Raw genomic sequence first — 25,683 nt, 5'->3', positions numbered from 1 at the left:
GAAATTTACCAACCAACTTCACAGGCATGATTTGAGAAACTATTAAGAAAAACCAGAAAACCATAAAAAATTTAAAGAAACTGTACTAGACAAAATTATGACTCTCAAAGTTGTTTATGTCTTAATCCCTGGAACATATGAATATATTAGGTTAAATGACAAAAGGAAATTAAGGTTGCAGATGGAATTAAGGTTGCTAATAAAATGGTCTTAAAACAAAGATATTATCCTGGATTATCAGGGCTGGCTCAGTATACGCACAAGGTGGAAGAAGGAATCAAAGGGAGAACCAGGAGAGAGCAGCATGAGAAGGACTTAGCCCAACTTTGTTAGCTTTGAAGATGGAAGAAGGGGTCACAAGCAAGGAGCCTCTAAAAACTGGAAAATGCCAAGAAACAGATTATCCACTAGAGCATCCACAGAAAATAGGGCCCTGTCAACACCTTGATGTTAGCCCAGTGAGATCTATTTTAAACTTCTGACTTCCTGAACTATAAGATCATAAATTTTTATTGTTTAAAGCCACTAAGTATATGGTAATTTGTTAAAGCAGCAATAGGAAACTAATACAGAGGCAAGATCAGCTTTCAAACTACAGGCAAAAATGTATCTAAATACCCCAAATTCCAGGACAAAGGATTTTCTAACTCTTCTTGGCAACACCCTGACCCATTTAGCAAACTTCCCAGTAAAGCTCCAGAACCAAGCTGATAACTTCAAAAATACTCATGAAAGAGAAACAATAAGGGGCTCTTGTCCAGATCAACATGTGCATCATGCCATCTACATAGGGCCCACAGACTCTCAGAGGAGGCTCAGTCTTGTGGCAGAGAGAAGTCATTTGAAGCAAAGATTTACACGGAGGAAATGAAGTTCCAATTCACCCAGAAAGATCTAATGGCTCCATATTCCAGGGCTTACCACAGTGCCTGGCACAAAGATGGTGCTCAGTAAAGACGACTACATGACCAAATGAAAAAATGGAATGAGAGAGAACTTGAATCAGTTTGCCTCAGGACTGCCTGATCCTGGGCAGGGACAAGATGGAAGGCCAGTTTGCAGCCCTGCATGAAAATCCCGACATAATCATTGCCACCCCTGGGTGCTTGGTGTATGTGGCTATGGAGATGAACCTGAAGCTGCAGAGCGTGGAGTATGCAGTGTTCGATGAGGCAGACAGTCTCTTCGAGATGGGGTTTGCCAAGCAGCGGCAGGAAATCATCCGCCGCCTTCCTGGGGGCCACCAGACGGTCCTGTTCTCGGCCGTGCTGCCCAAACTGCTGGTGGGGTTTCCCCGGGCGGGCCTCACGGAGCCCGTGCTCATCCGGCTCAGTGTGGACGCCAAATTCAACGAGCAGCTCAAGACCTCCTTCTTCCTTGTGCGCAAGGACACCAGAGCCACCGTGCTGCTCCACCTGCTGCACACAGTCGTGAAGCCCCAGGACCAGACGGTGGTGCTTGTGGCCACGAAGCACCACATGAAGTACCTCAGCGAGCTGCTGAGGACCCAGGGGGTGAGTTGTGCCCACATCTACAGTGCCCAGGACCAGACGGCCCGCAAGATCAACCTCTCCAAGCTCACCCATGGCAAGTGCTCCATCCTTATCGTGATGGACCTGGCAGCCCATGGCCTGGACATTCCGCTGCTGGACAATGTCATCGACTACAGCTTCCCTGCCAAGGGCAAGGAAGGGCATTGCCCTCCCTATAATCCTTCTCTTTCTTATCCTCTGGAAAAAGCCTCAAGATGTATGTGGGACTGAATTTTTCAGGGTCTTTTTGCACTTGAAGTACCTGCCACATAAAATGTTCAGACATCAGAGACCAGTTGATGCTTTGTGTTTGGTTCCAAACATTCATTTAATTTACAAATTCCTAAAGAGGACAACCAATTGAGTAATCAGCCATGCTTTCTTTTCTCTGTTACTCAAATTATTTTGTTAGTTATCAATCTTATTTGTCCCTTTTTCTCCAGTGCCTGACATATTGTTTCATGCACTGTATGGGTGAATGAATGAATGAATGAATGTCCTGGATACCTGTTTCTCTCTTCCCAGCAGAGATATTCCTTTATCCTATGGCCTTTGGCTTCCCAGCTCTCTCTTTAGCTGAAGAAGAGTCTCTGGTGGTCTTGAATGCTCAGCTACAGCTGTGGGCTGTCTTTCTGTGGCATTTTGATCTCCTGAATACATCAGAACTGGAGCAAACCAGAGCAAGAACCCAAATCCTAAGGCCTTCCTCTCCACATCAGGCACGTTCTATATTTCCATCACATTTTTTTTCTTTTTTCCTACTTTTTAAAATTTAAACATAAGCCTTCTTTGATAAATTTTGGCAGGATACAGCAAAGTAGCTCAGGCCACTGGCTTACTGACCTCACCTGACAAAGGTGATTACCTGATGGGTGGGGAGAAATTGACCAGGAAGTGGCATGAGTGATCTTTCTGGGCTATATTTTTGTTTTGTGTGATGGTTACAGAGGTGTATACAATTGTCAGATTTTATTAAACTGAACATTTTAGCCCTGTGCATGTTATTGTATCTTAATTATGCCTGTTTTTAAAAAATTCTTTAAGAGAAGGACTCAAATCACAAACTGCTCATCAGTCAAGAATGTCATGATTGATTGGTGATGTCTATCACGGACAAGGGGGAGGAGGATAGATGTCAACACAAGTCCTCATGTTTGCTATTCTTGTGCTTAACTGATCATAGTTAGAGAGTTTCTGCATCATTTAAGTAGTTATAGTATTAACTCATCCACATTAAAGGATTATAATGAGGTGAAAGTTCTCTGTAGAATATATATCCCCGGCCAAGTGTAAGATGTTCTTATTCACATTTATTCCACATGATGTCTTACACAGTGGAACTGACTTTGGCAGGTAGGTTCCCAGAAAATTCTCCTGGGCTGAAATGAAATGCAGCAGAGCCAGATATTTTCAAAACGCAAGGCTTCCCGTTAACATGAACATAGTTTGTCTGTTCCATTATTCATATTACAAACATTAAATGCTGATGCTGACTTGTTGAGCTGACTTTCCCATTGCCCTACAGGGCCACTTTTTAAGGTGCTAAAATTCTTTCCAAAGGCTGAACTAAGTAATGTGTTTTCTTTTGAAGCTCTTTATTCTTTTCTGATGCTTTGTCTCAAGATGGGGTCTGGAATTTCTCATTTCTCCTTCTCCTTCCAACTGAAAATCTACAGGGGCCTTTCAGAGCTTTGCTCTGTGGGCTCTTGGTTTATGTCTGTTGGCTGAGGCATCTGTGCCTTTAGGCACCTTCCAGGAGTCTCCCAGTGTACTGATGAGGATTGTGCTAACCAGCCTGTATCACTGGGAGGCTCAGGGCTCAGCAGCCATGCTATTTCCATGGTGTCCCCACAGAGGGAGCAGGACAGAACCTGGCAACCATACCTCCACTTCCGAAGCCAACCAGAGAGCCAGGCCCAACGGCAGATGCAGCCTGGGTATTCAGCCAAGAGATACCTCCGAGGCCTCTTGCGGACATGGCCCCCTGACACAATGTACAGGCTCCAATGTGCAGGTCAGTGGGGCGGTGGGAGGACATACATCCTGAGCTGCCCTGCCTTCTGGTGTGAGAGTCTTTTTTCCATCAAGTCCTGAAACATCAGAATTTAGGTCCAATTTTGTGTTAAGGCAAAGGTGCTCAAGCTTGGGAGCTGAGAGCCTCTATCATACCTTTTACCTTTTGTCCTCCCCAACATTTGCAGAGGAACATACAGCCTGAAGTTTTGCCTTCTCTCTAGCTCCCCTTAGGACCTTCACACTGTACATCCTAAGCAGAATTTTCTTCCCAACCTTCTCTACTCAGAGACTTCAGATCCTCCAATCAATCCCTCTCTTTTACAAGATAAAGAAAAGAGGCCCAGGGGACAAAATAATTTGTCCAAAGTCATTCAGCCAAAAGCAGAGCTGGGACCAGAAGGCAGATCTCCTCATACCGCCAGCTCCACATTCACCCCAATATTCCCTAGTTCCCATTCTGAGGTGATCCCAGATCCTCCAGGAAGTAGAAATGTTAGGCTTCCTCCTCTTAAAGATGGCAGCTCTCCAGCATCATCCACTTAGGAGATGGACACCCTTCTGCTGAACAGAGACCCCAAATGCACTCTGTAAAGGCTTAAAAATGAAAACAGGAAACTACTGGGGATTCAAATTGCCAGAGATTTAGCAAATAAACAGAGACCCACACAGATAGACACACACACACAGAGTAAAACTTGCAACATTTGGTACATATTTCTGCTAAAAAAGTATTCATTGTTTATCTGAAATTCAATTTTAACTGGACATCCCATATTTTATTTGGCAAACCTACTGGGGATGAGAGGAGTGAGAAGTAGGATTTGCCAGTGCCCACTGCATGTTTGCCATTTCTTCAGCACAAACAGGACCACAAGAAGACTGACTTTCTTCTTACTTTATAGGTTTACCTTGGAAAAGGAGAGAAAACAACTATTTCCCCAATGAGTGATGACTTGAAGGAAGATGAGGTGTGGGCTTGTCCAGTAGGTTTTACCTTCATGGCAGGCCCAGCATTGCAGGCAGTTCCATTTATTTAACACTTGTGAGAAAGAGCCTCTTAACTAAAGATATGTTTATCTTTGGGTGGAGCAGAGGACAGAGCAGACCACTGCCCCAGAGCCTGGCCCCAACATCTTCAAGGACAATAACTCCTCTTAAGATAAGAAAATGTCTCCTCGAGTTGGGGGAACAATAGCAATACTGCGGTATGAGATCACTGGCCCAATGACCTTGGCTACCCCTTCCATCACATCTCAGAGCTCATTACCTTTATAATCCCAGTATGTTCTTTGGTCCCATATTTCTACCCCAATGATAACCCCTCCACACCCTTCAGACCCACATTTTCTACAAATGCTTCTCTGACAACTCTAGCCAATATTGAGCTCCTTATTTTCTGACCTTATATCACATCAACATTTGGGGCCAAACAATTGAACGCAGAAGAGCTTCATCTCTCCAACAGACTATTAGTGCCTTTAAAAGAGGCCTATGTCTGGTTCTTCTGTGTCTATCCCACTGCCTAGCAGTGGTAGCCCCCAATAAATAATTGTAGAATGACTGAATGGAGAATCATGGGGCCTACGTAGCAAGTAGGATACATCCAGTAAAAACCATTAGATTCTCCCCCTGAAGCAGGAGGAGCCTTTTACCCAAACCCAAAGAAGCAGCCATGTTTCTTCCACCAGGGAGACCCAGTTCTTGGGAATGGTGAAGTGGAAGAAACACATATGTGGCACAGGACCAGAAGCATGAAAGACACTGAACAGAGAACCCTCTATGGGTTCTATCTGATTTTAATCCCTCCCATCTACTAACTGTCTTCTCTAATGGGCAATGTCCAAGGCCAAGACTAGTGCAAGTGGGGAATTTTATAGTTATCTCCAAGACCTCTGGACCGGTGACCACTCTTTCTACCAATAACTCCTGGCCAATAACTCTTACCAATACTCTTCAGGATACATCAAGGATTCTGTGCTGCTCCAGGACAGTCAACTTAATGTACCAAAGAATCTCAGGCCACAACAGGATCTTTCAGGTGTACCCCCGAAATACCATCTCTTGCCTGTCTTCCCTTCATTTTGGATTCAACAAGGAAAATCTTTTGAACAAGGTACATGTTGATTTTATGACCAGATCTCAAATATTTGAATTTTTAACACTTTAAAATGGAGTTCACCAAAATAAGTTCTAGGGATCCTGGGTTTCATTGTATTTAGAGTCTAGACCAGCATTATCCAAACATACTTCCTGCAATGATAAATTGTTCTATAATACGTGCTATCCAATTAGCCATTAGCCACATGCAGCTATTGAACACTTGAAATGTAGGTAGTGTGACTGTGAAACTGAGGTTTAAAATTTTACCTCCTTACAACTAACTTACATCTAAACAGCCACATGTGGCTATTGACTACTGTATTAAACAGTGCAAGTCTAGACTCTAGATTTTAGATGATTTCTTAAGCCTATTCTACTCTAATATTCTTTAATTCTATGGTTTTGTGGCAATGTTATAAGAAAAAATTCAGGCTTTGGAGCAATGCTGTCCTTTCTCTTACTAAATGTAAGATCTTGAGTAAGTCACTTAACCTCTTTGAACTTCTGTTTACTCGTCTCTGTAATGAACATGATGAGACTTGCCTCATTAGTGTACAAAAAATTATTGTGAATTGTCTGTAAGTTGTTCAGTACTATGAAAATTTTACTTATCAGTAATATTCTTGGGAACTTGCAGCATTAAGAGAGCCAGAAATTGCCTTTACTAAGGAGAAATAGGAAAAGATGACTAGGTAGCACTAATGGACAAAGAATAAGGCATTGTCTAATGCCAGGGTTTTTGAGAAAAGAGAAGGTAAGAACAAGAGACTAACATCATATGAAGCTAATTTTTCTGAAATGAAGAAGTACTTTTCCAGAAATTATGGTAGTGCCTACCTGAGCCCTGTTCTTGGAAAAAGATCTGGCCAGGATAAGTAGAATATCTGGTCTATCAAATGAATGGAGAAGAATGTGGCAGGTTCTCAGAGCCTGGTGCCATTAAACATTCCTGACATACACCACCCTTAAGACTTGACTCTGGAACCATGGAATTTTGGTCATAACCTTGTCCACATGTAGCTCATCTATAGGAAATATGCTGGTCAGGCAATTATATTTCTCTTTGTAAATTAATACACTGGTTTATAGAGTCACTCTACACTTTGCTAATGTGGGTCAAAATCCAGACCAATTGATTCTGGGACACTGAAGAGATCAGGTTTCTGGGCCACCCATGTCCTGGGAATGGGTCCTTCCCCAGGTAGCACCCAATTTTGACATTGCCTTATGCACTCTGCAAAATCCTACTGTCTCCAGTTAATATCCTTAGACTTTGATGCCCTAGGGTCTATAAAAAAATTTTTTTTAACGTTTATTTATTTTTGAGACAGAGAGAGACAGAGCATGAACAGGGGAGGGCCAGAGAGAGAGGGACACACAGAATCTGAAACAGGCTCCAGGCTCTGAGCTGTGAGCACAGAGCCCGACGCGGGGCTCGAACCCACAGACCGTGAGATCATGACCTGAGCTGACATCGGATGCTTAACTGACCGAGCCACCCAGGCGCCCCCCTAGGGTCTATAAATACTGGACAGGGGACTGCAGTACTTTAATTCTGGGAGTGGATCAACATTACATACCTAAGGGATCAAGCAATTTCCTTAATTAATCCCATATGCCAAGGAGTTGTAATAAGCAGGAAGAAAACAGAGGACATATAGAATTATAATTAAACATGTGGCCATTAGCACCAGATCTCAAGCCATGTGACCTCTCTGGGCTTCAGTTTCCTCACTTATAAAATGGAGATGACCACACCCACCTTCACCTCATAGGGTTGGATGTTGGAGTTAAATGGCATAGAGTAGTATCTGGCACATAGTAAGTGCTCAATAAATGTTAGTTCTAGACCTCCCTGCCTTGTGTTTTCAAGCATAATTACTAACTAATTGCAATGCTCAAATGCTCAAAATCGCAAGGATCAAAAATCAATTTGTAAAGAAGTAAAAACAGCTCAGAGGCTGTAACTTGAATGCTGACTGTTTTATTGGTTTTAACTTCATCTCCCCTTGGCTTCCCTCTCTTTTCCACTTTATTTGGAAAAGTAGGAAAATCCCAGCTGCAAATCTAAGATTCTTCCAACAATGTGATATTGGTCACATCACTAATGCTCCCTGCATCCTTAGTTTGCTCATCCGTAAAATGGAGTAATGGTATTCCACCCTCTCTGTGTTGTTGTTAAAAATCACAAAAGAGGTAAAATAATAATAATAATAATAATAATAAGGCTAAGACCTCTAAATTGTTACCCAAATTCACATTATTTGGATAATCTGGATTCATATTTTGAGACAGAGAGACCAAGTTTTGTGGTCTTATTTCAACAACTGAAATTCCAATACCTTCCTTGCACACCTGTTTCTATTAAGCATAAGTAAATGAGCCAGAGATGATGTTTATTGAGAAAAATCTTGGTTTCCCTTGCATAGATTGAGTCATATATTCAACATCACCTAGAATACAGCCAAAGGGAAGGATGCTTCTCCATATCCCCCTACCTACAGTGCCCTCTGCCCCAGTTTAGACAGTTTACCATATAAGCGAGTGGCCACTTGGCCAGAGTTTCACTTCCCCTACTCTCAGAAATATATTTGGTTCCAGATGAATTGGACCAGGAAGAATGGACCTGAAGTCTGGCTTGGCTCCAAAGGATCATTCTAGAACACACAAGAAGGTCTTTAGTGCCACACTCTGTATGGACTTGAGGTCCTCTTGGGGGCAGACCTAATGTGGCCCTGGGCCTCCTCAGATTGAGAGGTCCCAGGGCTCATGAGGCTTCCTTGGGCCACTAAAACCTGAGCGGACCCCTCTAAACATGAGCCTGAGTCTGCCTCTGTTGCACCAACATTCTCAGCTTTGGCTCAGACCCCAGAGAAGCTCTCAGGAGCCAATGGTCAGAGGAAGGAGAGTTGGAGGGAGGGAGTAGCCTATTGAGTGGGCATTTGGTCTTTGACCCACTGACACTAAGGATGGGAATGATGTAAGGGAATGACAAGGGTTGGGGGTAAAGAGGGAAGGTTAAGGCTGGCTGGGAGCCTCCAGAAGTCTAGAGTTCCAACATATACAGGGTCCCTGAAAGGCTTCCAGAGCCCCTGGTTGAAAGTCAGCCCCACATTGTTCTATGCAGAGGCATGCCAAGAGTAGAGGTGTTGCTAAAACGGCTCCAACAAGGAAGGTTTGCCAGATCGTTTCAGCAATAAATCTACCTTGAGTAAGTGATGAAAATAGCTGCAGGACCCTTTACCCCATCGATGAAAGATTTGTTAACTATGCTGGAGTCATCTGTTGACTCAGATCCTTCCTGAGGGTTGCACAGACAGGGTAAGTTCAGAGAGCTGAGCAGCCGTCCATCACAGTGCATTCAGCAAAGGCTTTTCCACAAGTAAACAACCAGCAGACAGCCCAGGAAATCAAGTGCTTCAGACTGAACATCTCAATGACAACAGAGCAGGACTGCTGGTCAGCCCACCATAATCACACCACTGTTACCCTCCAGTCCCTCACAGTTTGCAAAGGGCCAGCATGTTCATTCTTTGAGTGCCAGACAACTTTGTAAGGAAGCAAAGGCAAAAGAAATCAGTATCCCCATTTTACAGAGGAGGAAACTGAGTCCAAGAAATGAAGACTCAATCCTGAGCCTCCTGGATCCCAGTGAAGTTCTGTTCTATAGACCTGGCTATAAGCCAACCTCCATATAAGCACAAGCAGAAATGCAGAAACAAGAAAGGAAGGGGAACAAAGACCTTGATCAACACTTTTGCTCAGAGGAGCAAGAAGGGAGGCAGTTTGGAAGCAGCTAACAGTACCATGCCCATCTCTGGCTTTACACAGCTGATGCACTGTTCACCTTTGCAGGTCAGCAGGGCCTGGATGAAGGGGAAGCTGGGACTGGTGGACGCATGGACGAGGGCTGTGTAGCCAAGAATCACAGCCAGGGGATTCACTTGCTGCCACTCAGGAAGCAGCCATGCCAGGAAGATGAAACCCAGGCAGAGGTACCATTTCTAATAGGCTCCCCTGTGTCATTGTTCTTCTTGACTCCAGAGGGGATACTCCCTCCCTTCACCATCCAGAGAAGGGAAGAGTACTTCAAGCCTATTGACTACGGTTTTCCAAAGGATCACATGTGGAACACTGCCAGCTGCTCAATGAAAAAAAGAATTTTGTGGGCATATACATTTGGGAAACGCTGCATACCATATCCTCCTCCCAGAGAGTCACAGGACACATTTGAATATAAACCATTTGGGGAAGTTCTATAGGTGAAGTAGCTGGTTTAACTTTAACACATGGTTTTCCAAATTTCTTTAACCACAGAGTCTCCCTACACTCTTTGCCCCATCTAGGCAACTGGAGTCTTCTAGACAAGAGCTCTTGGCCTTACAGTTGGAAAAGCCTTGGTTTGAATCCCGGATATGACTAGTTGTGGTGAGCCTGATAAAGAAACGTAACTGACTGAGCCTGAATTACTTATTTTGTAAAATGGAGCTGTTATCATACATACTCACTAGCTACCATGAGGATTAAATCCCTTAAAATGTAAAAATGCTTTCTAAACTCTAAGGTGTGTGTGTGTGTGTGTGTGTGTGTGTGTGCGCGCGCGCGCGCGCGCGCGTAAGATGACAGTGGTTCAGAGTAATATAGACAACACATGCTCCTATCTTCAAGCTCAGTTGACTTACAAGAAGGTCACTGTGAGCTGGAAAGGGGGAGAAGAGAGGTGCCACATGGCAGAAGGGCAAAGGGAGAGACCTTTTACAATGCATAGAGATAAGGATCATAGAGCTTCGTTTTTTAAATTTTTTTTCAGGAAAGCACTATATGAAAGAAAAAGAAAGTACTATATGTCAGGCATGGTTAAAGGTCATTCCTCCTCTATGAATAGTAAAATGTTTTATTATAACAAACAACATTAGAGATCTTGCTATTACAACCATGTTTTTCTTCCTAGGCTGCAAAGGAGATTTCTTCCTTGGAACTACAGTCTAGCGCAAGGTCTGACTGTTAAAGGAACCTGCTCTATTCCTTTACAAAGCCTGTTTACAGGAATGTGTATCTGTCATTCCCCAGGACACATCAATAGAGAATCACCCTCGTATACACACTTCAAAGGAGAGCCACAATGAAAAAATACAGCAAACCTCCAGAAGGGCCTTTGGGCATGCCTGCATCGATCATTCTTGGCTCCTGAGTGACAAATCCCACATTACATTCTATGGAGGGGCCTTCCCCAATAGAAAGGCAGATCTCAGCGGTAAGAAGCCAAACATCTTGCTTGTTAATATGGGTAACCCTAATCATGCAGAGTTCATTTAAGAACACTGAGGCATGCTGAGCATCACTTCCTCATGTCTTTTATCTTAGAAAGTAACAAAGTCCAGTCGAAGGTGGCAACAAGACTGACAACCCCCTTTTTTGCCTAGTACTCAAGCGCACGCATACTGCAATTAGACCGCCTGGGTTTAACCCCACTTTCCAGTTGTGATCTTAGGCAAGTTATTTGATCTTGCTGAGGCTCAGTTTCCTCACCTGTAGATTGGGGATAAGAATAATCCCTTCATAAGACTATTGTGGGGATTAAGTGAGTTATTGCACATAAAATACTTTGTATAATTCTTTTCCTATATTTAGTACTTAGTATGTGTTAACTGCTACTATTATTATCATTCTCTCCATCACCTGACTTGCCAGCAAGAACCCAACCCAGGTAATAAGATTAGGACTCCCTGAACCTGCCTCAGCCAAAGCCATGGCTGTCTCAGTGCCTGTCCTTGCCTCTATTCCTATTAACCCCAAAGTGATAGAAGTTGAAAGTCAACTGTCTGTCCACATACCTGCAACTAATAAGTTCTCATTCCCATCCTATTTCTACAGACAGACAAGAGAATATAAAACTCCACAAGGGCAGAAGCAGTCACTTGTTACAGGAGCCTCCTGCTGAAAGATGCCTTTTCCCTCCTATAGCACCTGCCACTGGCTCAGAGAAAAACACAGCTGGGGAAGTGAAGAAGAAAAAGGTTGTGTGTATGTGTGTGTGTGTGTGCATGTGCACATGTGCATGCATGCTTGCTCTTAAAAGATTAATGTCAATCTAGCAATGAGACAACTAAAAGGGATGTCTCAGAGAACTGGCCCTACTTGCTATTGAGCTCATCATGTGCAGCTAGAATAAAGCTGTAGTAATTTACTAAATGTTGAAAATGGTGCACTACAAGGAGTTTCAGCTGCCCCAGTTCTACCTTAAAGCATATGATATTACCGCACTCTGGTGGCAACAGAGTCCTTTGTGCTATTAAGGGGTTGGGGGTTATCTGTAAATTTGTAAGGACGGAATTTGAGCTTATAAGCAGTTGACCCACTTCAAACTCAAAATGCTAGAGATCTTGAATTTAGCAATGGATTTGCTTGAGGATCTGTCACCTTTGAAAATGTACAGTAAATTTGGCAAGTTTATCAACCTTTTCAAAAGTCAAGTACACCATTTCCCCCGAGAATGTTCCTAGCTGTCTCTGGCATCATCCTGCCTTGCAATTCTACGTGGGTCTTCCATGGTTTGGAGGTACCTGTGCTGAGCAGGAACAAGTGGGGACTCTGGAATGCTCTGCCTGTAGCAGTTGCATGAACTCAAGCCCTCTGAGCTGCAGTGACCTCATCTGTGCACACAGATAATAATGCCCACCTCACAGGGCTGATGGAAGGATGAAATGAGTTGATGCATTTTTGTGAAAGTATCTTGTCTTGGATTGGGAACTATAGCAATGTTAGTTCATTGTGGGGACTCATGTCCTCTGAAGTGACACTGGAGGAGCCATGGGCATTCCAGGTGGTCTTGGTGTCGATGAGGGAGGTTATTTTCAGTCTGTTCAGGATTTTCTCAGATTTCCTGTATCTAACCTGATCTAAACCTTCCCATCCATACCAGAAAGGCCTCTGTCTTCCCCAGTTCCTTTTGAACCAGGGTAAACAGTAAGCCTGATCTGCCAGAGTCACTGCATGCCTAAGGAAAGCCCTTGATTTCATCCAGGTCAGCCCAGAACCAAGGCAGGCTCAGAAGACAGGAGTCCTTTCCTTCAACCCTTGTATATGGTTTAGCAGAGGAAGGCAGTATTTTCCACTATATTAAAACTCTATATAAAGTTTTAATTGGAATAAAGAAATTAAGGCTTGGCTTGTCAGCATACCTCACACAAATCATTTGGATTTCCACATAGATTTCTCAATGCAAACCTTGTCAAACAAAATGCACAAGGTCAGTATTCAGAAAAGGGCAGTTGGTGGGCAGCTGGCACCTAGACAGTTAAGGTCTCTAGGAACATAAAGATCCTATGTGCATACACTTGGTTAATCATTTTCTTAATGTCTCAAAATTTTAAATATCATCCTGCATATACTTGGTTGAATTTCCTTCCTCATCCAACTCTAAACATGTAGGGTGTTTGCGTGTGTTTCTGATCATTGTTTTCTCTTTGAACACACACACAAAATGAAAAACAGTTTTCTTTTTCCTCCTGTGAAATTGAACTCCTTGAAACCCAGAACACGTATACATTTCACAGAGCCAAATTCATATGTTAAAAGCTGCAAACTAAAAGGAGGAATTTTCAGCAACTTTTTAAAAAAATTGTTAAATGTTTATTTATTTTTGAGAGAGAGAGAGAGAGACAGACAGAGTGTGAATGGAGGAGGGGCAGAGAGATGGAGACACAGAATTCAAAGGAGGCTCCAGGCTCCAAGCTGTCAGCACAGAGCCCACCACAGGGCTCGAACTCATGAACTGTGAGATCATGACCTGAGCTGAAGTCAGACACAACTGACTGAACTACCCAGGCTCCCCTCAGTAACTTTTGAGTAACTGGAAAGAGGAGACCCTAAGTACTACTACCCTCAATGTCTCATTCTCTCTCTCTCCCTGTCTCTCTTTCTCTCTGAACACACACACACACACACACACACACACACACACACACACACACGTTGGGGTTTTTTGGACACAAAAAATTGGGCTAAAGTTACCACTGATTCTGTCACATGGTGATTCATTTTCAGCTATGTTTCTATTGCAGAAATGTGAAGATACCTAGATATTCTTCAAGTGGCAAGACTATACCTAATGAGAGAAGAGCCTACTCTCAAAGAAATATCCCATGAAAAATTCTAATCCCAAACATTATTGTAACTACGTGTAATTAGCTCATTCTATACTCACAGGTAGCAAGTATGATTACTCCCATTTTACAGAAAAAGAAATTGAGGCTTAAAGAGTTTACATAAAGTAAGCAAATACAAATGCATATTCCTACTTTCTGCTCTTTGTAACCTAAAATGTTGCACAGTCAGTGTTCTGTGCCTTGCTTTTTTCCCTTAGCAACACACACAGGGATTCCTCACTTTCCATACACAGAAATCTCAGCTATATCATTCCAACCCGGCTTAGTTTCCTCGGCTGCAAGACAAAGAAAGACTACATTTTGTCTTGAAGGCTGTCGAATTTATCATGTTTATACATCTCAGAGGAATCAAAGGATGGATTAAGGGAGGGGCATTTCCCAGTTCCCAAGAAGCAAAGCGGCACCACTCTGATCATACAGCCAGCTCCCCGGTTAGTCGGTTGGTCGGCTTTACTTCTCAGCCATGGGTACTGAAGCTACATCACACCCAGCAGCACCTGGTGCTAGAAATACAAGAAGATACAGTGTTGTTTGTCCTCTGCAAGCAGCAGTTTTTAAATACCTGCCATGTTGGGTTTCGTTTTGTTTTCAAATTTTCTCCAGGTGCCAAAGGCTTTGAAACTACCTCCCATCTCAGAAGAACCACCCAGAGTCCTGAACCCCCTGAGGAGTCCATTTAAAGCCAATGAACCTCCAGCAGAACTCTTTATCTTCCCAGTGGAGATTCATTTCCACACCCAACATCCCTCAAAAGAAAAGTCACACAGAAGAGGTAGATCACCTGTGTTTAGGTGTTCCTGAGGGAACTCAGGCAGGCACTTGGATGTGGGTCTCCCTAATGTAAATGTCTCCTAAATCATGGTTTACCCTCCTCAGAGTCATCATCTTCAGAGAACATTTTTTAAAGGAAGAAAAAGGGTAAAATCTAGAAGTCGATGCCTTCTGGTCATATTCACATGTCCCCATATGGTAGTAAAGATGGCCTCCTGCATGGGTTGGTTTTTTTTCTTTTTTTTAAGTTTATTTTTTTGAGAGAGAGAAAGAGAGTGAGAGAGTGCACACAAGGGGGAAGGGTCAGAGAGAGAGAGAGACAGAATCCCAAGCAGACACTGCACACTGTCAGCACGGAGCCAGACATGGGGCTCAAAACCACAAACCGCGATATTGTGACCTGAGCCAAAATCAAGAGTTGGATGCTTAACCAACTAAACCCTGGCCTCCTGCATTTTCATGCTAATCTCTTATCTGTTAACCCCACTAGAAAGGATATGCCTCTTAAAAGCTCTTGCAAAAGTACCAGAATTGCCTCTAATTGGCCAGGCTTGAGTTGCATGCCCAACCTAGACCTAATCATTGCAGCTAAGACAATGAAGTGTGCTCATTAGCCAGTCACACGCCCATCCCCAGAGTCAGGGAATGGACACAGCTCCACCCAAACCACATAGTGTGAGCAGGGGAGAGATGGGTCCCCAAAAAGAAGAGACAGTTGGCAAAAACCACAGACATCTACAAAACTTGGCTTTCTCCTTGTCTCCTAGGTGCTCCACACCCTGAGTCAGGACCAGAAACAGAAGAAAAGGTCAGGGCTTTACGGAAACCTCCCATGAAGCATGCATCCCTAGAAAAGCCAAGGGAGTTAACAGTGCATCTCCCAGTGGACACGGGCAGGGACATGCTCTCACCTCAAGGTAGCTATTCATTCCCTCCAGTATCCCACAGGACTCTCACCCTGAAAGGAAACAAGGCAAGACACACAAGGAACCTCAGCCATGAAGAAGGAGGCTGGAAGGGAAGCTAGTTGCTCCCCTGCCACTCGAAAATGGCTTAGTTCAGGCAGCAGCTGTCTTCACCAAAGTGCTATCATAAGACCAACTTAGTGTCTAGTTCATGCAACTTACTCACTGAATCATCCCCCTACTAACAGTTTCTGGTTGCAGATGTAAAACAGCACCAGACTTACTAAAACTTTGCTGCATGCTTTATAGTTTATCTTATGTTTTTAGCCAATGAAATTCCATTTCTAATCAATTTAAGAATATTTATTTATTCATTAAAAGTCATAATATCAATAAAAGACTTCAATTTTTCAAGACATCACATGGACATTTGAAACTATACATATGAGTATACCTAAGGGAATCTTTTATGTGTTGATAGGTTGGAAGTAATGGGTCATATTTGGAAAGCCCCTCATTTTCACAAAACCGAACGTCCTTTCCAATGGGCAAGATGACTGTATGATAAATGTTGAGTGGTCTCTGACGAGTGCTAATGAAAAGTAAAAGGATGAGCATTCATATTTATGGAGTTCTTCCTCTGTGCCAGTTACCATCCTTAGTTTATCTCATTTACTCCTCACAACAACCTTACCCTCATTTCAGAGATCAGAAAACTGAAGGCCTGAGAGATAAGTAACTTGTTTGAGGTCACACAATTACAAGTGGCCTAGCTGGGATAGGAGCTCAGGCCTTCTGATGCCAGAATCTGTCTTCCTACCCATTACACTGTCTTTCAGAATAAACAATACAATGAGCAGGTCAGAACATTCTTGAGATGTTTCAATATTGAAAGCTTCCTTTGATTATTGGGGAAAGAGCTCATTTACTCTATCTCTTAAGTGAGAGTTAATCATCCTAAAGATTCTGAAGTTTCCTTAAAAAAAAAAAATCTAGATGTGGGCAAGGGTTGTTCTGTGTGCAAACAGGTAGGAAAGCAGCTTTCCACCTGTGGGTCACAACGTCAGGTGCACAGTCTGAGCCACTGAGATCAGTGGCAATATTGGTAAATTTCATCTTTGATATTGCTCACCTCACACTGCTCTCCACTTGTTTTGAGCTGCCATGTTCACCAGGTATCTAGAGCTTGTGCATCGTCTGCCGCCCTGCCAGAGGGAACCTGGTCTGAGAAGTCCCTGATACGTTGGTGTGAGTTAGTTCAGTATGTGACCCAACCTAGTGGTAGAAGCATAAAGAAGAGTCTAAAAAGGCAAGATTTCCATGACAATCTTTTTTACAAGGTTCCTAGGACAAGGGTGTTTAAAGCTGCTAAGCAGAACTGCCCCATTGCTAGAGGTTGCACATACCCATTTACTTGCTTAGCCCTGGATAATCTCACCTCTAGTATCATAAAAATAAAACAAGATTTTATATATGCATATACACCATATATATTTTTTTGATGAACCACCTGAGATTAAATTGCAGACTTTGTATATTTCTTCCTTAGCAGCACATATTTCCTGAGAGCAATGAGTTTCTCATTCATAGACACAATGTAATTACCACACTCAAGAAAATTAACATTGATGCAATATTATTTTTTTTGTTTTAATTTTTTTTTTTAATGTTTACTCACCTTTGAGAGAGAGAGACAGACAGAGCACAAGCAGGGGAGGGGCAGAGAGACAGGGAGACACAGAATCAGAAGCAGGCTCCAGGCTCTGAGCTGTCAGCCCAGAGCCTGACACAGGGCTCGAACCCACAATCCATGAGATCATGACCTGAGCCGAAGTCAGGCTCTCAACTGACTGAGCCACCCAGGTGCCCCGCAACATTACTTTCTAATACATAGTCCATATTCAAATTTTCCTAATTATACCAGTAATGTTCCTTATAGTTTTTCCCCCCCAAGCAATCCAGGACTCTACTCAGGATCATGTATTGTATTTAATTGTCCCATGTCTTTAGAATCTTGTTCTTCATGACATTTGACATTTTTGAAGAGGATAGACTAGTTGCTTTTCAGATTGCTTTCAATTTTGATTTGTCTGTTTCCTTGTGATTAGATTCAGATGCAACATTTTTGGCAAGAAGAGTATGTAAGTGACAATACATCCTTCCCAGCAATCACATCAAAAGACACAAAATATCCCTTCATATTTATTTCATTTGTTATAATTTGTTTTATTATAGGGGATGTTAAATTTCATTATTTAGTTAAAGGTGGTGTCTACTATATTTCTCCATTGTAAAGATACATTTTCCCTTTGTAATAAATAAGTAGCCTATGATACTTTGAAATTGTGTGTGAAGCCAGCTTTGAAACACAACAGCAACAGTGTTAAACGTGAAATAAAGACCACTCTCTGAGATTAAGACAAGGTCTCAATCACTTAGATTACTGGGTTTCACCCTTCCTAGAATAGTCCCTACTGATTTTGAAAAAGAGCTGGAGGAAGAGAACAGAAGTGAAGGGAATGATGTGCTTTGTGTAGCATTATCATCAATCCCATTACCCTCTATCATCTGGAAGGTGTTACTTTGTACTTTATAACCTTGAGGAACCAAGTGATCATTGGTTCTGCATAGAAAAATTGCTTTGTGGTTGAAACTCTGTAATCAACAATCCCATGAGCCCCAAGATGGGGGCTTTCTAATTTGAGATTTTGGTCTAGAAGGTTCTCATAGCCTCTCTAGCCTTTTTTCTATCTCAGGAGCCTGTGAACAAGATGAGAACAATAACCACTGCTCGGGTCCTCCCAGTGCTTACAAGCTCCCCAACTGAAGGGCCACTGTTCTAGCTAGCCACTTTGGCCATGGGAGACACCTGGCCTCCACTCCTTAGCAGGGCTAGAAAAGAGGGACAAACTTAAGAACAACTGGAATAAACCAGCCTAAGCACAAGGAGCTATCAACCAAGTCAAAAAAAAAAGGTTCTTTCTCCTTCTTGCCGATTCAGAAATTCTCACTTGTGCTTTTTCTCCTTTTGCTCTGGAAGGTGATGATGCCCCACCCCAAAATATGACCCCACCAATGTCCCTGATTAAAGGAATAAAAAGTCCAGAGAGCCAGAGGGGCCGGGACAGCCCCAGGACATCAGGCTGCAACAGCTCCACAGGCCCCATGGACATGAGAAGGGCCAAGGGGACACTCCCAGCAGAAGGACAAGGTAATCACTTCTGGGGTATACAGATGCTCCCCACCCCCACCCCCACCCAGCTTGTCTGTGGCTCTTGGCTCATTTAAATCATCTGCCAGGGCCACACAGCAGCTGTGATGTAAGCTGTTTGAAAGCCACCCCATTGAAAAGAGGAAATGAGCAGTGTTTCCAACAATGTCTGGGATTAATGTTCACCATGCATATTCCTAAAGAGTCAGTACATGTTTTAAGGGTTTGCTGCACCAACATGCACTGCCAAGCTGTTCTGTGCTCTCCTCACTTCTGGCAGCAGTATGTAATGACACAGCTCCCTGTGCTCATCAGGGAGACACGCTACTGGATTTACCAGGATATTCAACACCCTCCCTGGGGCAAGGGAGCCTGGTGACATGACCCTGCCAACAGGAAGAGTCCCCTGAGAGAAGCTGCCCTCCAGCCTGAGGCCTGTTCACAGAGAAAGAAGGACCCTGGGTTTCTACTGAAGGGTGAGGCAGAGCAAATCCACATCCTCTATGACTTAGGCCCACTTAAAGTTCTTATCCTTAAGGGCTGACAGTCTAGGAGGAGACTAAGATGCTTATACAAGAGCAATAATGCAGAGACAGTGCAGCAATAGCTTCCACGGGGGGCTTTGATCTAAAAGCAGCTCATAAAGCAAAAATTGCCTAGAGTCCAAATTACCCGAGAGTCCCTTAGGGAGGTGCCATGCTGGACACTTTCTAGACCATTTTCTAGAAAGTGCAGCCCAGCCAGCTATTCCTCCTTCATGGGAGTGTTGGGCTGCTTTCTCTGGCTGAGCCCCAGATGAAGGAGATCAGTGTGTGTTTGGGTGCCAGACAATGTGAAGAAAGTATCTCTGTTAACAGCAGAATCACACTCAGGGCTGCAAGAAACTCACTCTCTGAGAGGCACATGGGAACTGAGAACCATAAAGACAGCAAGTATGGCATCTTTCATTTTCATCTCATGCCACTCAGGGACAGGATGCCTCACTGTTTAAGTCTCTGACTCCCTCCCTCCTTCCCCCAAGCATGTATAGTTGAAACCTTGTAAGCATAAATTAAATACATAGATCAGTAACTCCTTTATGTGTTTGCAGCTTCCCTAACACTGCAATGGTCAAAATCAAACTCCTCTCTTTCACTACCTCTCTATCTCTTTCTCCAAAGATGTCATTTTCACTTATAAACTATTTCTGTAAGGAATCTTTCTCCTACAACACTCTCCCCTTTTATACTTGCATGGCAGTGATCCTCTATTAAATTTGATACAAATGAACCAAACTTTGGGTACAGTCATGTCAGTAACAAGGGTGTTCTAGGAGGTTGCATAGCCCAAGACAAATCACAGCAAACACACACACACACACACACACACACACACACACACTTGGACATTTTTATAAAGGGAGTATCTGATTAGAATGGGGGCACCTGGGTGGCTCAGTTGGTTGGGTGTCAGATTTCAGTTCAGGTCAGGATCTCACAGTTTATGAGTTCAAGCCCAGCATCGGGCTCTGTGTTGACAGCTCACAGCCTGGAGTCTGCTTTGGATTCTGTGTCTCCCTCTCTCTCTGCCCCTCCCCTGCTCATTCTCTGTCTCTCCCTCCCTCTCAAAAACAAATAAACACTAAAAAAAAAAAAAAAAAAGAAAAAATGAATACCAGGGCCATGACTATGATAAGAATGCAGCCTAAAGCCCCAAGTGTGTTGGCTAAGTGTGTGTAAATGAATGTGTATATGAGAGCACATGTGTGTATGAGGGTATGTGTATACTTATATGCCTACATGAGTGCTTGTGTGTATATATGTGTGTGTGTGATTATGCAGGCATGCATGCCTGAGGACAAGTGTGCATGTATTGATGTGTGTCCTTGTTCATGCACGGTACATGTGTACATGCGTGCACACATGCATGTGTGGTTGTGCATGCATGCGTGTGCACACTTGCTTTGCATATATATGTGTGTGCACACCTGTAATTAGATGTGTGTGCACATCTGTAAATGTGTGTGTTTCTGTGTGTGCATCTTATGCCTGTGTGTGTGTGTGTGTGTGTGTGTCCTTGTAAGCATCCATGTGGCCAGTGGCCGGCTCTCCTCCTGACCCCTGTGCCACAGTGATAGGGAAGGGAAGGTTATAGAAACACCTTCAACTCTTCTAAGCAACAGAGGGAAATACAGCTTCCTTCTTCTCAGTGGCCTGAGGACCTGGAGTCACTGAGCAGTCCCAGCATTGATCCATAGGGTAGGCTGTACTGCAGAGCACGGCAGAGAGACATGTGATGGAAAAGGGAAGCAGAGGCTGAAATCACATAGCCCTGTGCCCAGGGGCTGGGCTACACACCATCCTAGCCTTGCCAATATAGGGCTGCTTGAGTCCAGAGAGACCCCTTTGCCAGAGTCTCACAAAGGCATGACATAGGCTAGTGGCAGTCCCACACTGACCTCCAGAGAGCAGGACGTAAATGCTGGCCCTGCTCTGCCAAATCCCAGGAGTAGGGCTGACCCTGCACTCTGGCAAGCACCTGAGCACACTAGCATCTGCCTGCTGGGGATTCGGGGAGCACAGTCCAGGTGAAGCCTGCCTCCCCTGCACTGGGGCTAACATTGTCCATGCTTGTGTTTATTTTCAAGAAGATTCCAAAGACCCCACACCGGGACACTTCTTGCTGGGTCCAGATGGAGAAAACATCTGCCTATCCCTCCCCAGGCCTACTGAAACCGAGGAGCCTCTTTCAAGTAAAGGTAAGATGCTACACCGCAGGCCAGCCTCACTTTTATATGGAAAGATTTTACCTGTAGCTTCCAAAACTTCCCAGCAGCAGAGACATCGTTAAAAACAGATGCAAGTCAGCCAGTTTCTCCCCTCTCACTGACACAGAGGTGCTTCTGTAGCTCAGACACAATAACCCAATGTTTGCATGACAAGTTTACTCTTGCTGGAGCATCTGGAGAGGGAAGTTCCTGTGGAATGGCTTGGAGGAGGTCTAATGTGCTGTGTTGATGCCTTGATGAGAATGATAAAGCCCTTTTGGTAATTGCCCAAACTAAACACTGCCTTTTCTCTTCTTTCCAGCCACCTTCCAGAGGTGGAGATGGTTAATTGGTAATCCAATCAGGTATCCTTGTTATGTGCGTTGGTTCATTGCTGCAAATCATTTGGCTTCTGACAGATATCAAAGCAGTTTCCAAAAACCCTCTGGCACATTACCTTTTTGGAGAAGAGATGCTGGCTCTGGGCAATAGCCATTTTGCAAAGGGAAAAAAAAAAATGAAGTCAGAGGGTGATGAGTATCAACCACCCAGGAACCATCATGATGTGTATGTGTGAGACGTATGCCCAGCAGGCCTCTTGATGAGGGAGATTAAAATCTGTACTCATTTGGTGAGTTATGTCACCACTGGCTTAATAAAAAGAGCATGGATTCAAAGCCAGGAGATTTGAGTAGCCCTGGCTTGTCCTCTGCCTCCATCTACATGTCAGATGACTTTGGGTCAGTCCCTCCCAGTGTTCAAGGTCCCTCATCCAAAATGAGAAGATCAACTCCTCTACCTCCAGCAGCTAGGAAGTTTCTTGACTATTGCTGCAGTTTACATATTGCATCTATTGCTTGGAAATAGATGATTAGTACATGGGTTTCCAGAAACTAGAATGCATTCAATTCCAAATTCAGTGTTAAAGAACTTTCATCACCACTTGGGTTATTGCATGATATAAGTATAAAAATAACTTGGATCTGTATTGGCAGAAGCAGAATTTGGACAGGTGGAGGCCACTGTCAGTGTGACACAGCTGGTACAACAACTGGAGAGCAAATATGATTCTGTTCACCTGCCACACATTTGTCCACTCCGTTCTAGGAGAAATAGCTCCCCTTTTGGTAAAGCAAAAGCCAGAAGCAGAAAAGGAAATATTTAGGCTTTAAGTTCGTTGTCACATTGTCAGTATGATGTTTCAGTCATTTTGGTATTCCCAGCACCTAACATCGTCCCTAACACATACATAGCAGGATCACAATCAATTTTCATTGAAAAGTCTTTCAATAATGTCCACACAAAAGGAGGAAAGAGAAATGAAACTTATGCTGAATAAATGGAGACTTGTCTGCCATCTTGTGCTAGTTCCACGAACAATACATTTAATCCTCTCAAGCCTAAAGGCATTCACGGTAAGCTTGTTGAATGAATCAATCCATCAGTCAGTCAGTCACTGGCCTCTTGCCAGCCTTTCCTCCACATACAATTGGTGGACCTTTAGCCCTGATGGTGATTGGAATGTGTCCTGGAAGACAAGGCAGAACCTGAAACCCACATCTCCCTACGGGGGGCCCATAGAACAGGTCTAGCCTTTGGAGAGTCTCTGTGAATAGGAAAGATTTTGTTGCTGTTGTTTTGTTTCATTTCATTTTGAGAAGGAGTATACTAAAAAAAATGTCCAACTCTTGCAAAGGACTTGCTCCAATTACACCAAACTCTTTGTAGCTCAGTTTGTTCAGATCCATCTCTACCATCCTCCCCTCCCTATCCTTCCAGTCTCGTCTCCCATCACATTCAGGCCCACGCTTTCCTCATCTCTCCGATGGCCCAGACATTCAGGCTTCCTTCTCTTATGCCCCTCCCAGCCTTTGCCCAATTGTTCACAAATATTGAGAATTGTTTTAAGTTCCAGGCAAAGGCTCATCTTTTCTGGGACAGTTTTCTTAATAAATCCACCTCCTCTCTTATAACTGCCTCAGCCCATTCCTCTCTCTCAATCCCAGTTTTGTGATTATTGTTTTTAATCTGCATCTGTTTTCTGTTTAGCTCCTCAAATATATTACATGAGTCCCAGAGAACCTCTTATCTTTATCACATGTCCAAGAAATACTTGCTGATTGATTTGAATACCCCAGGTACCACAAAGGAAAGTTCTTTGGGGATCACGTTGGGTTGTTGTTGTTGTTGTTGTTGTTAATTTTTTAAAAATCTTGAGTAAAGGAGACAATATGATCTGTCTGATCTTTCTGAGACTCTCAGACTCTGTCAACATCTATTTGGAAATACATTCTTAGGCAATTAGATCATGATATCTTGCTTTCAGAGAGCATAGAGAAATGGATATAAACCTTCAGAAGAAAAAAAAAAGATGTGAAGGCTAGAGATGGAATTTGACACTCTTGGTTATGTTGGGATATTGCAACACTTAGAAAATGCAAAGGCTTAAGAAAGGAAAAGTTCACTTGGAAGGATATAAGTCAAAGCAGTGGCTGTGCTCTCTGCATTGCTTATCCTTGAGTCAGATCCTTCACCTATGTTCCCAGTAATGGTGGCCACAAGAGAAGTTTTCTAAGTTTTTTCATTGCAAGAAGTTCAAGGATGTCTGTGCCAGTGATTCAGGTTGAGACTTCAGGTCCATGTAAATTTAAATTTTATTTAATGTTTGTTTGTTTGTTTGTTTGTTTGTTTGTTTAGAGCGAGGAGGGGCAGAGAGAGGGAGAAAAAGAGAGAAACCCCAAGCAGGCTCCATGCTGTAAGCAAGAACCTGCCACAGGGCTCAATCTCAAGAACCATGAGATCATGACCTGAGCTGAAATCAAGAGTCAGACACTTAACCAACTGAGCCACCCATATGCCCCCATGTAAATTTAAATTCTTGATCTCTTTCAGAGTTTCCAGTTAGCACTTGTTCTTGTCCTAAATGGATTTTTACCCCAAATATGTTCTTTATGTTTTGGTCATTTATTTTATTATTTTTTTAATGTTTATTTATTTGTGTGTGTGTGTGGGGGGGGGGGGGGGTGGGTGTGTGTGTGTGTGTGAGAGAGAGAGAGAGAGAGAGCATGAGAAGGGGAGGGGCAGAGAGAGAGAGAGAGGGACATAGAGGATCCAAAGCAGGCTCTGCACTGTGAGTGCAGAGTCCAATTCAGGGCTCAAACTCCTGAACCACGAGATCATGACCTGAGCTGAAATTGAGAGTTGGCTGCTTAACTGACTGAGCAACCCAGGCACCCCTGTTTTGGTCATTTAATTAGCATCCTTCTTCTTACAACTTTTTCTTGGTTCTTGGTATGGTGGTTTTAAAATATGTCCACAAATTCTCTGACACTTGTTCCTCCAAAAGGGAGAAACTAATACTCCTTCCCTTGAGTGTAGATGGGACATAGTGGCTCATTTCTAATAAATGTAGAATATGACAGAATTGACCCAGACTGAGCCTGGGTCATAAAAGGCACTGTGGCTTCCTCCTGGCTCTTTCTCTTGGATTCCTCACTCTGGGGAAAGCCAACCATCATGTCTGTCATGAGGCTACTCAAGCAACTTTGTGGAGAGGTCCATATGGCAAGGAAGTAACACCTCCTGCCAGCAGCTAGAATAAACTTTCCAGGCTTATGGGTAAACTAGCTTGAGAGGAGATGCTCCAGCCCCAGTGAAACCTTCAGATGACCACCCTGCCTGACATTGTGACTACAGCCTCACAAGAAACTCTGCACTAGAATCACACACCAAAGCCACTCCCAGATTCCCACAGAAACTGTGCAAGATATAATAAAGGTTTCTTGTTCTTAGGTCAGTAGATTTGGCGATAGTTTTAGCAATAGATCATATACTTCGTGTCACTTCCTGGTGATCTGCAATTTGGTAAACAGAAACATGTAGGGTCTGAAGAATATTCCAGCTGGTCTCAAAACACTGATTATTTAGAAGCAAACATACTAAACGGTTGACTTTTTCTTTGCTTTCCCCATTTGGCATCTGTGATAATGCTGGTTGTGGCAACCCATGGGTAAAAGAATACGATTTTCATTGAGTAGTCTTTCTCTTAACAACTGGTGCCTTAAAGATGACAGGAGAGTTAAAGGAGGAAAAGTCCGTTGGGGTGCCTGGGTGGCTCAGTCAGTTGAGTGTCTGACTTTGTCTCAGGTCGTGATCTCACGGTTCAAGGATTTAAACTCTACATTGGGCTTTGCACTGACAGTGCAGAGTCTGCTTCAGATTCTCTCTCTCTCTC

At 43.4% G+C, this 25,683-nt stretch overlaps 1 protein-coding gene across 1 annotated transcript in view; it reads left to right on the top strand.

The window, feature by feature from the left end:
* KIAA2012 (KIAA2012 ortholog) overlaps nucleotides 1–25,683 on the top strand; it is a 107,578-nt gene that overhangs the window by 14,135 nt on the left and 67,760 nt on the right. Inside the window, exons 3-11 of the mRNA XM_049615168.1 lie at nucleotides 3,387–3,546; nucleotides 5,506–5,661; nucleotides 9,504–9,643; nucleotides 10,719–10,902; nucleotides 11,523–11,665; nucleotides 14,420–14,588; nucleotides 15,355–15,504; nucleotides 18,533–18,703; nucleotides 21,330–21,440. Coding sequence (XP_049471125.1) covers nucleotides 3,387–3,546; nucleotides 5,506–5,661; nucleotides 9,504–9,643; nucleotides 10,719–10,902; nucleotides 11,523–11,665; nucleotides 14,420–14,588; nucleotides 15,355–15,504; nucleotides 18,533–18,703; nucleotides 21,330–21,440 — 1,384 coding nt within the window. The remainder of the gene's footprint in view (nucleotides 1–3,386; nucleotides 3,547–5,505; nucleotides 5,662–9,503; nucleotides 9,644–10,718; nucleotides 10,903–11,522; nucleotides 11,666–14,419; nucleotides 14,589–15,354; nucleotides 15,505–18,532; nucleotides 18,704–21,329; nucleotides 21,441–25,683) is intronic.

Source organism: Panthera uncia (assembly GCF_023721935.1).
Source record: "Panthera uncia isolate 11264 chromosome C1 unlocalized genomic scaffold, Puncia_PCG_1.0 HiC_scaffold_3, whole genome shotgun sequence".
Classification (NCBI taxonomy): Eukaryota; Metazoa; Chordata; class Mammalia; order Carnivora; family Felidae; genus Panthera; species Panthera uncia.
This window is presented reverse-complemented; position numbering and strand designations above follow the sequence as displayed.